A 12,109-nucleotide genomic window follows, 5' to 3' on the forward strand; every position below is an offset into this window, starting at 1 on the left:
TAAACATTGCTAAATTGGATTAGCACTGACCTTGCATGATTAAAACCTGAATTGATTCCTGATCTGTCATTTCTTTCTCTAAGCAGACAGCTTGTGACCTTAGAGATAATCTCAAACTTAAATAAATGATGCACTTGTAACATCAAGCATATGACTAAAATCTTAAGCTCTTTACCCCACTGATGCCAGGAAAACCTATGTTACCATTCATTCAAATGAAATAAGGCAGTGTGTGTTAATAAACTGTTTTTTTGTTTTTTTTTTACATTTCAATAAAGTAATGTATGTCAATTAATTTTGAATTCAGTTCTCTTCAGTCAGCATTATCCATCCATTTTCTTAACTGCTTGATCCAATTTAGGATCGTGGGAAGCTGGAGCCTATCCCAGTTATCATTGGGTGAGAGGCCGAATACAGCCTGGAAAGGTTGTCAGTCCATTACAGTCAGCAATACTAAGTTTTGATTAAACAATATAACCACATTTGTGTTAGGACATTTGAAATTTTAGAGTAGCTAAAAAAAAAAATCTTGTCAGAAGTTCTGCATTTAGCAGCAAGAATCAGTTTGAGTGAATGAATGATCAACTTTTAGGTTCTTATGAGAGAAGAGAATTATCATGAGACATAATTATAAGTCAAAATTTTATATAATGAGAATATGTCCCTGATAAATAGATAATAAAAAATCTAGTAGTTCCAAATATTTTATAAAAGGAAACAGACTAAGGGGCACTGATTCATGAGTCCAAATGATCTATCAATCATCTCCCAGTATCAGCCACTTGTCCAAAAGCCTTACTGGAAAGGGATGGGATGGGATGAAGACTCATTTTAGTCAGACACAATGAATTTTAACATAAATATACCAATTCCTCATCTGTACACAATTAGTAAATTAGAAGTTTTACTGTACTGTACTACAGCTTCAAACCAGAACCTGATACAAAAACAACTCCTTCATAAAAATACTCCATAAGTTACATTTTTTAAAATGCTGCTTCAAAACATTTATTTATTTTTTTATAACTTTTGTATTTTACACAGATATATACTAAAACATAAAGATTCAAAACTGATGTGCAAGTACAGAGTACAATAATTTTTAAAGGTAAGAAAAGAATCTGACCAATTATATGTGTGCATACTGGCATTAAAACGGCAGAGTTAAGAGAATGTCTGGCTTAAAAAAGCACAACAGTAGAAATACACATACTGGCCCTGACAAGAAAAGCATAACTGTAAATAAAAAAACAAAAACTAAACAATAGTTTGCAACTTGTGCAAAGTTGTATAAAATTCTCTTTAAACCTTCCTCATTTTTGGAACTATGCCAAAATGCCTCCTAATATACATTCTCTTCCACATTTGTTTGATTTGGTTTAACAATTCAAGAGGATGAAGTCCTGTATAAGAGTTTTTGTCTAACAAGCAGATAAATGAATCAACCAAACCACACTGACTTTGGAGCTTTGGAAATCAGTCTTCATTGATAACAATGTTTAAGGCCATTGGTTTCTAATGTAACATGCAAATAAACCCACAGAGATTAATTAAACAGAACTGGTGTCTTCTAAGTGTAGTACCATATGTGGATTTAAAAAAAAGACAAACAGTTCAAATTATTGAAACAAGTGCAGACTGAAGGAATGTTTTTTTCCATATTATAGGAATGTTCTCACACATGTGGACTCCTTTAATCTAGGTCAGTCAGTAGACTGGCGGCAGAGACTGTCACAAATCTCTTGGGATTACAGAGGCCACAGACAGATGAGGCAGATCCCAGGTTTAACAAAAACAAGTGCCTGCCTTCCAATTTTTGTGTGAAGATTGCCATTCAATAACTTTGTGCTTGCATTTCAGCTTATTTATCTAATCATTCCTCTGGTTTCTCAGGAAACCCGCGACTGATGTGCTTTGATATATAATCTCATGCAAATAGGGAATGAAGAGAAAACTGCAGCCTAAAGTTGCCTGGAGAAAAAAGCTGCTCAATATCAGCAGAAAAAAGAGCAGGATCGTAGGGGGACATTTTATGAAATTAAGAGAAGAACTGATAAATGTTCAGTCAGGTAAAGGTGAAAACAAATGGCTAACTAAAAAAAGTATATATATATATATATATATATATATATATATATATATATATATATATACACCAAATTAATGATACGTAATAGTAACACAAAAAACAGAACAATGACAAAACAGAAAATGCAACTTGCGTATGTCGAAAATATGAGTAGCAGTAATAGAAAAATAAATAAATACATCATCTTATAATATAGGATTAAATTCTTTGCCAGAAAGTGGCATACATAAGGAAGTCTAGAAGTACCACAAGGAGGGGATAAACAAGGTGAAATCCATTATTAAAGCCTGCATTTCTTCTGTGGCAAAGGGAACAATTTCAGAGAAGGCAAAAAATGTAAACTCACAACTCTGCAGTCCTGTTTAACTTAAAGATACAAAGCAGAATGTGCAATTAATAAATTCTTATTTTTCTTAAAATAGCTTCCAAAATGTTTTTTAAACAAAAAAAGTACATGTTGATTTTTCTCCTAGCTGTAGAGCTGGGCTTATGTGTGAAAAATGAATGAATAAATAAAAGAACAATCCTCCACTGTTTGTAAGAAATGAAATACCACAAATGTCCTGCAACTATGTGGATTCTGAAAACGTGGCAAGCTTGCAAGAGAAGAGCTGGTTGTGCAGGACCTCAATGCTAATTTATAGGACAGTAATAAAGCTCTCTACTGTAAATTTGAATATTACAAGATATACAAATGTGCTTCACAATACGACAGAGAGTATCTCATCCTGTGGTGTACATACTTTAGCAAAGCAACAGGTATAGTAGTGAGATACAGAAAGTACACTAGAAGTAATACAGTATGCATTGGACACAACAGATAACATCAGGCAGTAGTATTGACGACTCACGCCAGTCACACATCATCTCTTTCCAGTACACTCCTCAGCTGTTGGGGTAGTAGACGAGCTGATGTGGTGTGCTGAGGTTTCTATGTGACCGTCAGGCTGAACGGACTGCACCGTCTCCACCAGGCTGCCACTGGGTAGCACCACGTACCGGGCAGCCATGTCTTTGGGCTCCAACTCGCGCATTGCTTCCTTACTGTGCCAGATTCCGTAGCCAAAATACACAAGAAGACCTGGGAAAGGGTCAGCACAAATAACTTTACAGAAGCAAAAACACTGGCCACATGTTTTGAGTGAAGAATATGATTCTTATTCTGGCTTTGTATAATAAGATGTAAACTTTGAAAATATACTATTATTACAAAGCTTTCAATGTTGCAGATAGCTATAAAATTAGCGTAAACTTGAAGTCTATTTTTTTTAATTTTCCCTAACCTACTTGTCTTGTCAATTTATAAATTTTTTTTTGCTCCTCACTATGCATTGACAAAGGACTGACGATACTTCCAGATAACACAGAAAATGTGTTAAGTACCTCAGTGCAGGATAATGTCACACAGGATAATGTTAATGTTGCACAGGATTAGATCTGGACTGAGGCAAAACATTTCAGTCCAGATCTATTGATGTAGTCCAGATCCAATGATCTATTGATGTAGGTCATTGTGTTGTTACAGCAGTAAACACTGTATTTCTAACACTGTATTTCTGTATTTCTTTGTAACCTGTATTTCCTTCTAAACCCCTAATTTAATGTAACCAATGACATATGCAAGTTTAGATTTTTCATGCACAGAGACTGTGCTTGCTGATGCATTTGCATAGTTTATGTGACACTTAGCCTACATTGTATAGAGCACAATTATTAGAAACGTTTGTGTTTATAGCAGTTGAACTATGGAATTAAACAAGCTGTATTTGTGTTATAAGACATGTTTGTGTTTATTCTTTATAAGAATATTTTGCGTTGTATGCAAATTTCTCATAAAATGTGTGTTTTTTAATGTCAAGATACAAGGGTGTGAAAGAGGTGTCTTGAATTTATAAAACCGAGCCTTGAGATTGACTTGCATCGGTGCAAACCAATAACTGGCCAGTATGAAGGATGTAGATTATCTACATTGGTTTAGTGGTTCAGTATTTTTTCAATGGCCTAAACAGATGTTGTATTAGACAAGTAAGAAATCAGAACTTTTGTGGCTGACCTGATAAGAATTAAATACATTGTCATTAGAAATCTTATTTCTTATTTTGTAGCCAAGGTATATAAACCAGGGCTGTGACAATATTCTTCTGTTCCGATTCGATTCCAATGTTTTTGGGTGCCGATTCGATTTAAATTGCAATTCTTACATTTCTTCAATATTGCTGCTTTTGTAGATTAAAAACAAAAATAATGTCTAAAACTTTTTTTTTTGCTCGTCATTTTTCATGATTTCAATTGTGAAAAACAGCAAAGTAGTAAGATCATCATTCTGCTGCTATAATGCCCAAGAAGACAAGTTAAAAGATCAATAAAAAAAAAAATTGTTTTTATTTATTTGAAAAAAAAAAACAAAAAAAACACGATGTTTTTGTTCAAAAATTGATTTTAAAATTGTGAAGCAAAAAAACCCCCGATTTTCGATTTTCCAATTTAATTTTCCCACCCCTAATATAAACCCCACTAAAATATTTATTTGACATCATCTCATGAAACCTTAATCTAATTTTTTCCCTGCTGACAAGCATTTGCCCTTTTGCCAACAAACTCAGGAATATTATTGATCACTATTTTGACAAGGTGTTTTGATATGTTTTCCAAAGAGGATATGAAAGATAAGTGTCTATTTATGTCCCTTGGGAAGGAAAGCCTTTTCCGACCAGGTGCCCTGTCAGGTGTAATATTTCATGAGTGTGCATCTTGTTAACTTGCAGCAGGCTGACAGTGGTGTTTAAATGGTTTACTGATCCAGAGGAGCCTTAAGCTAATACAGATAATCATGTTTCCCCAGTGATCCTGCCCTCACAGACAGGGCTTAAACACTGCTTGGCCTTCTACATCTTCATAGGACTGCTAATGAAAGGGGACACTTTTCTGTTATGTTTGGGCACAGAAAATGTTTTCACAGTCTGGTGTTTTAACATGACACAAGTATGTCAAATGACACGTAATATTATTAATCTACCTATACTCCAATCCAGTATCTGTGTGGACAGGAAGTTGTAAGCTAATTGCTCACAGTGAATCCTTTTAGTTACCTGTTTAAATGTGAAAAAATGGTTTAGCGGGAATATATTGGAGGAACAAATCTGGTCGCTACATTCCTGTTTAAGTTCTAAAGCTGTCTTACCAACTGCAATCCACACGGTGAATCGAATCCAGGTTAGAAGGCTGAGCTTCATCATGAGGAATACATTAACGAGGATACTGGCACCTGGAGTCAGTGGAACCAGTGGTACCTTCAAAACAATGAAATAATCAAGGTGAATTTTTTTTTTTACTCTGTACATAATTTAATTCCATGTTGCTTTATTTTAGCTACATATTGGCTTAATCAATACAATGTAAATCACAAGTTGGACCACACAGTACTGTATTACTGTATATCAATTCAATGAATAATTTTATTTGATGTTTGCCAGTATCTCAAATACTAAAGCAATTTTATTTCACTTTGATTTGATTCAGAAGACAAACGTTATCCTCATCATATTAGAATAAAAAACATTGGTTGTTAAAATAAAATAAACGTAAAACAATTCCACACGTCTTTCCTAAAGGTAGGCTAGGGGATCCTGGTATAAAAGGTTTAAGCAAGCTACATTTGGAAAATACTACTATTCAAAAGTCTAAACTGCTTTCTTCATACCCCTCACCCCCACCCCCCAAAAGTAAACCCTACAAAGCACAGAAACATGCTAGGCTTGATTCCCAAATGTTTGAAGGGGGAGATACAAATGGTAATTGAGCTTGATAGACATCCAATCATTAAGGACGGGCCTTTTAAAATGATTGGATGCTTTTTCAGTCCTTTCTGTCCCACAGGTGACTAAATATATTTTATTTAATTTGAGAGAATTTAATTAATTGGCTGAAATCGGGGAGTTTAAGGAAAAGATCACCTACCCTACCTTTAGGTGCAATAATTACTGTATCAATGTTTGAGTGGTGATTTTAATTTGAATTGATGTTACTGACTTGCTGATCATTGAATTGATGTACCGATTTATACCATTGGTTTGTTACAGCAGTGAAAACTGACCTGGAATGTTGTGCTGTTTTTTTGTGGCTCATGAACCCATATAAGCACCAAGCTGATAACGTAAGCTAGGCTGAAGATCACGAGTAGCATTGTGAAGCTCCAGAGTGGCAGCTGCAGCTGTTTGTTTCCAAATTCCAACACAGCACAGAGGGATACTGAGCTCACTATCAGAGTCATTACACCAAAGGCCACCACTTCACCCGGCTCACAGTCTCCCAACAGCCTGTCCAGGTAAGGTTCCCAGTTGGCTTTCAGCTGACCCACCCCACGCCGCTCTCTTGTCTTCTGCCTCTCCACCAGCTGGAGTTTGTCAGAGAAAGATTCATATTGCTTGGGCTCCTCGCTATCTTCAGTGATGGTCTGAGACTCAGAGGGAGCAGGAGAAGGCTCGGTATTGGGGTTAGGAGAAGTGGAAGCGGTGCCCTTACAGCTGGTTTTCTCCGGCTGGAATCGCAGCACAATAACACTTGCTGCTACAAAGGTGTATGCCAGGAGAGTGCCGATAGACAAGAACTGAACCAAGGCTTCCAGGTCAAATATCAGAGCCATGATGGCCATGAGGATTCCAAACACCAGAATTGCATTGACAGGAACTTTGGTAAGGGGATTGACCCTTGCAAAAATGGAGAAGAACAATCCATCTTCTGCCATGGCATACACAATCCGTGGTAGGGAGAAAAGATTGCAGAGTAGCACAGTGTTCATTGCTAGAATTGAGGACAGAGAGAGTATAAGTAAGAGCTTGACATTATATATTCAAGGCAATTTAATTTGCACTACCTAGTTAACGGCTGACACTCACCACAGATGGAACCTACAGCCACAACAACTCCAGCCCAACTGTAACCACGGCGGAAAAAAGCATCTGCTAGAGCTGAGTTGGGATCCAGCGTTCGCCACGGCACCATTAGTGTGAGCACAGTGGAAACCAGGACGTAGGCTGTTGCTGCAAGTCCTAGGGAGATAGCAGTGGCAACAGGAATCGCTTTCTGTGGATTCTTTGCCTCTTCACTTGAGGAAGCGATTACATCAAAGCCCACAAACGCGTAGAAACAAGTGGCTGAACCTGCAAGTATTCCAGACAACCCATAAGGTGCAAAGCCTCCTTGTTCTTGGCTCCAGTTGGCTGGTTCTGCCAACATGAATCCAAAGACAAGGATGAAAATGATAACACCCATGCTAACAGTGGAAAATATATGGTTTAGATAAGAGGACACTTGAACTCCAAAGGAAATGAAGACTGAAGCGATGACAAGGATTCCTGCCGCAAGTAGGTCTGGGTAATGGGCAAGGAAGGGCACGTTCCACTGCATGATATGTGTCTCTGTGAAGTTCTGGATAGCATGGTTAAAAATGGAGTCTAAATACCCACTCCAGGCCCGTGCTACAGCAGCACCACCAATCATGTTCTCCAGAATCACATTCCAGCCAATGAGAAAGGCCCAGACTTCTCCCACAGAGACGTAGGTAAACATGTAGGCAGAGCCTGTTTTGGGAATGCGTGCTCCAAACTCTGCATAACAAAAGGCAGCCAGTAACGAAGCAAAACCGGCAATAAGGAATGATATGATGACTGCTGGCCCGGCCGTGTCTTTAGCCACCGTTCCTGTCAGGACATAAAGCCCAGAGCCTACCATGCCACCGACCCCCATCAGAGTCAGGTCCAGGGTGGAGAGACAACGTTTCAGGGATGTTGCCATCATGTCACCATCTAGTGTCTTGAGACGGTTCAGTCTCTGACAAAGGCGCACAGCTGGTGCACATCCTCTCGTACAGGTTGCCATAGCTACAGTATCAGACAGGCAGGCTGGGTGGGTTGAACTTGCAGTCGTCACACTGGATCCATTACCCGTGAAGATTACCTGGAAAAGAAAACACAGTATTTACACAGTCACACATGCAAACACGAAAATCTGCTGCAGCTTTGCCTTCATGGTGTATTGTTAAAATCTGTATTATGGTCCATGTTTTAGAAAATGATCCTGAGGCACACATCCTATCATTGTGAAGACACTATTTATAATGTAAAATTGAAATCATGCTTAATGTGTGATAAAAAATAATCAGAAGTGGCCTGGACAATCTGGTGTTTACCATTAATTTGATTAATAAAATATAAACCATTTCCCTACTGAAATGAGAATCTGTATATAGTTTTGGTTCCTCCTGAATACAGTGATGTTACTCAGTATAACACAACTATACAAAAACACTTATGATTTCAAACAGAATGGGCAGCCATTTTGATTCTAAGATACATGTATGAAGTTTTTTTTTTTTTTTTTTACAGTCTATTTGTGTGATATGCTCAGAAACCTACAGTATATGTTGGCACTGCCCTCACCATCCAGCAGGCCCACAGTCCACGTCACCTAAAAGGGATCGCTGATGTGTAAAATTATTACACGACTATATTCATTTTCCTAGTTTGAAATGTTTTTTTTTTTTAATTTTTTTACTACAGTTGCGCATCATTCATCCTCCCTGCCCACAACTCGCGCTGCATCATCTGATTTTTGGCCTCGATAAGCGTATTGCGACAGCAGGATGCCTCCATTGTAATTACGTAACGCTTTATTCCCTTCTACAAATAAGACCGCTGTCATGTAGTAGCCTTACATGCCTTTTTAATATGACAAATTCTAACAAATGTGTCTCTGGTCAACTAAAATAATATAATAAAACGACTGCGAATGTAATAATAGTTGTTTTAAATACTACATTAATAATTTATGACAAAATGGAAAAGAGCGCTGGGGAGGATCGTCCGTACGCCCCACTGTGCGCTTTGCTACAGCACACTTTTCTCCCGGAGTTAGGTGCGACTACCTCCGTTCTTCTTTATAAATACAAAAGCAAAAGCACCACCAGAAATAGAAAAGATAGTTAAGCGAAAATATACCCTTGTTGTTCAGGCTATGTCATCTTTGCTGCGGGTCCGGCGCAGCATTGTCAGAAGTTACCGGGCTGCATCGTCTGGTGATGGAGCTGAAGGTGCACCGGAGAGGAATAAAACCATCATCCACTGCCTGTGCTGCTTCTTAAAGACACAGTTCCCTTTATACAGCTCTGCGAAGAGGGCTTCCCCACCCTGCCGCGCCCCGCTTCACAATCCCTGGCAAAAATGTATGAATTCACCACGTTTGGATGATGTTCATTCAGCTGTTTCATTTAGTAGAAATATAAATAAATAAATAAATAAAAACACATATGCAAACCAGTTTTATTTTAAAGCCCTTTTTTTTTTGTAAAACCTTGACTTTAACAAACTTGCCATTCAATTTTTTTTTTTTTTCCCCCAAATTTGTTTATCAAACTTCGATTCATCAAACTTTGGTCTTAAATTATAGTTGCAATACTAAGACACAACTGCCCTCTTTCAGACTGAAACAGATATTTTATTTAATTTTGCATTAAATTTATAATTTTGTTCTGATAACTTGGATGAACCATTGTAAATTTATACATATTTTCTGTCTATCTATCTATAAATAAAACTCCAAAACTAGAGAAAAGACAAATTCAACTTTTTCCAACATGTTTTGATTTTATTACAAACTGAAAAAATACTTCAGATACTATTTACAAATGATAATAAGGCCATTAACAGCTATTTACACATCAAACCTGTTCAGTGCAGAAAGACAGCAACTAGAGTTGCTCAAAACTGTGTTTAGGTGTAAATAAATATGGACCTGCTAAGAAATTAAGAGATAATCACATGTCTTAGAGGGATTTAGCTTCATATTTTGTGTCCTTTAACATTCATACATCTGAAAGACTTGTTGCATCTTTATTTCCAAGCATACAACTTTGCTTTTAAGTTGTCAGTGTTCTGCTGCACGTCTGACTTTGCAAATCTTCTCCAGGACTTGTATTTTATCTTCAAGGAACTTTTAACAGGAACCTTTTCCAAACGGTTAATGGCAATGATGGTATTCTTTAAAGAACACAAGTTCGGCACCTTCCTGACTTCCTGAAGAAAGCAGTGTTTAATGCTGACTGATGTGATCTAAATGTCATAAATATATGAGTTCTTGCTGTAATTGGCCCCATTTATGAAGTTTTGAGGCTCAACTGGATTCATCTTTCTTATAGTAGTCCAGATTTTGACTCTTTCTGCTGAAGCTTGAGAATTAATTCAAGAAGGTTCATCTGCATTGTAAGCTCCTGAAACATAAAAAGGTTTAAACAGTTCATGTTAACATGCCGCCATCTACTGGATGTTTGTCTCCATTAAATATTGGAAATTGTCTAACAATCATTTGTTTTTGTTCGTGAGGACATTATCAACAATTATACAAGTGGGGACATTAACCTGAGGATTAGTGGTGATATAAAACCCAGGGACTCCTGCCTTCTCAAGGGTGTTCTGTTGGTCTATTACTTTTTGATCCATTTCTGCTACAATCTTCTTATCCATCATTCTTTGTTCCTCTCGCACTCGGATTTCCAGTGCCTAAGAACCCAAATCAAAGTTATCAACAAACGAACAAGCATATGGCAATACCACATATCTTTGCATAATCAGAAGTACTGGAAATCCCATCATTACCTCTAGCTCTGCTTGTTGGTTTGACTTGAGAAGTGCAAGGTTGTGAGACTTGCACGACTGCAGAGCATCTTTGTGTTTTCGTGCCAGATCTTGTTTCAGTGCTATGACCAAAAGAGCCAGTCAAAAATGGCACAGACAACTGCAAACTGCAACCTCAAACTGAAAACCTCTTTCAAGAAGCTGGCTTTAAATCGAAAGTCATTGTGTTTTTCACAAAGCACGTTTTAAAAACGTTCAGTGTAACAAGCAGGAGGATCCATATTGGATAGAACCCAATAATAAACGTATGTTTTCTCTTAAGCAGGTAACAGACCTTGGTGTTCACAGTGCAGCTTCTGCCTCTGATTGTACAGATTTTTCTCTGTCAGATGCTGAATGTCCAGAAGGCCTTGCACGATCTCATACACTGTCCCATCTATAAGTGCAAGAGCCAGGTCACTGAGAGTGTTGTAGGACAGGCGCTGCTGGAAAGAGCTGGTCGTAGAGAAAAATAAAGCAAAACAAAGGGGAATGACCAGGGTGCAACTCTTACATGTCCAAACATGGTACAGACATTTTTCTGACTTCTGTTAAGGAATGATGCCTTGGAGGAAATAATACCTGGGTAAGTCTTTCACTAAAGTTTGTAGTTCAGATAACAGGTAGTAATGTCTTTCTTGTTGTTTAGTAGAATCACCGTCAATGACTCCGGGATAACCATCCATGTCTCTGAATAAAACGATACAATGCAAAATGTTGAACACAATCAACTGGCTAACATTACCGCGTCCAGCTAGTCCACTTTCGCTATATTCTAAAACTTTAAAAAAAAACTACATCACAAAATGTATTTATTGGAGAATAAACGACATCTAATAACCTTATAAACCAACGGAAATAGCGATTAAAGCTGCAAAGCAAACAGAAAATAAGAAACTTCTTGGATTTAACATGTTGTATTATGCGCAATTCTAGCTAAATAGGACCTCAGGCTGCTGGCTGTAAAGATGCCTGACTGTAATTGCACATGAAATAGCTTAATGTCTACGGCAGATGGCGCATTTTATATTTCCAGTACATATAGGGAACAATACAACCGTGTCCAAAACCAAAATATTATGTTATATTAATTACGATATCTACCAACGCTATGTCTGAGAGAAAATACTGACAAAATTATATCGGTCGGATCTTTGCAGGTGATTCCTTTATATCGAGCAATTTGAAATAACGCTGTAAAAGCTGGTAGTGTTTAGTGCTTTTAACCCGTACAACACACATATGTGGTCGCTCCACTGACATGAGCAGCGGATACGCGCCTGTGTCGCGCGCTATCGGTGGGCTGTACGCCTGTCACGAGCCGAAGGTGTCATGAAACGAAGAAAAGTCTCTG

The 12,109-nt window shown here is 37.7% G+C and overlaps 2 protein-coding genes across 2 annotated transcripts; both read right to left on the reverse strand.

Moving 5' to 3' along the window:
* Nucleotides 1-2,952: 2,952 nt before the first annotated feature.
* Nucleotides 2,953-7,966, reverse strand: slc7a4 (solute carrier family 7 member 4; the record flags this gene model as incomplete). Its single annotated transcript, XM_079252024.1, has 4 exons — nucleotides 2,953-3,170; nucleotides 5,271-5,379; nucleotides 6,183-6,889; nucleotides 6,985-7,966. The coding sequence occupies 4 exons, from the start codon at nucleotides 7,964-7,966 to the stop codon at nucleotides 2,953-2,955; spliced, it is 2,016 nt and encodes a 671-aa protein (XP_079108150.1).
* A 1,847-nt stretch (nucleotides 7,967-9,813) lies between these two features.
* On the reverse strand, nucleotides 9,814-11,679 carry dgcr6 (DiGeorge syndrome critical region gene 6). Its single transcript, XM_079250855.1, has 6 exons — nucleotides 11,597-11,679; nucleotides 11,338-11,445; nucleotides 11,051-11,211; nucleotides 10,738-10,838; nucleotides 10,501-10,641; nucleotides 9,814-10,352 (listed from the first exon to the last, which is right to left on the reverse strand). Exons 2-6 carry the CDS (start codon nucleotides 11,439-11,441, stop codon nucleotides 10,275-10,277), a joined length of 585 nt encoding a protein of 194 aa, XP_079106981.1. The 5' UTR covers nucleotides 11,442-11,445; nucleotides 11,597-11,679; the 3' UTR covers nucleotides 9,814-10,274.
* Between the last annotated feature and the right edge of the window lie 430 nt (nucleotides 11,680-12,109).

This window comes from Telmatherina bonti, assembly GCF_933228915.1.
Source record: "Telmatherina bonti genome assembly, chromosome: 13".
Taxonomy (NCBI): domain Eukaryota; kingdom Metazoa; phylum Chordata; class Actinopteri; order Atheriniformes; family Telmatherinidae; genus Telmatherina; species Telmatherina bonti.

Bases quoted from the DNA above. Each gene is read 5' to 3' on its own strand.
- dgcr6 (XM_079250855.1), bottom strand. From the start codon at position 11,441: ATGGATGGTTATCCCGGAGTCATTGACGGTGATTCTACTAAACAACAA. The intron at 10,642-10,737 runs GTAATGATGGGA...TTGGGTTCTTAG, and splicing joins ACCAACAAGCAGAGCTAGAG to GCACTGGAAATCCGAGTGCG. The intron at 10,353-10,500 runs GTTAATGTCCCC...TTTATGTTTCAG, and splicing joins ATATCACCACTAATCCTCAG to GAGCTTACAATGCAGATGAA.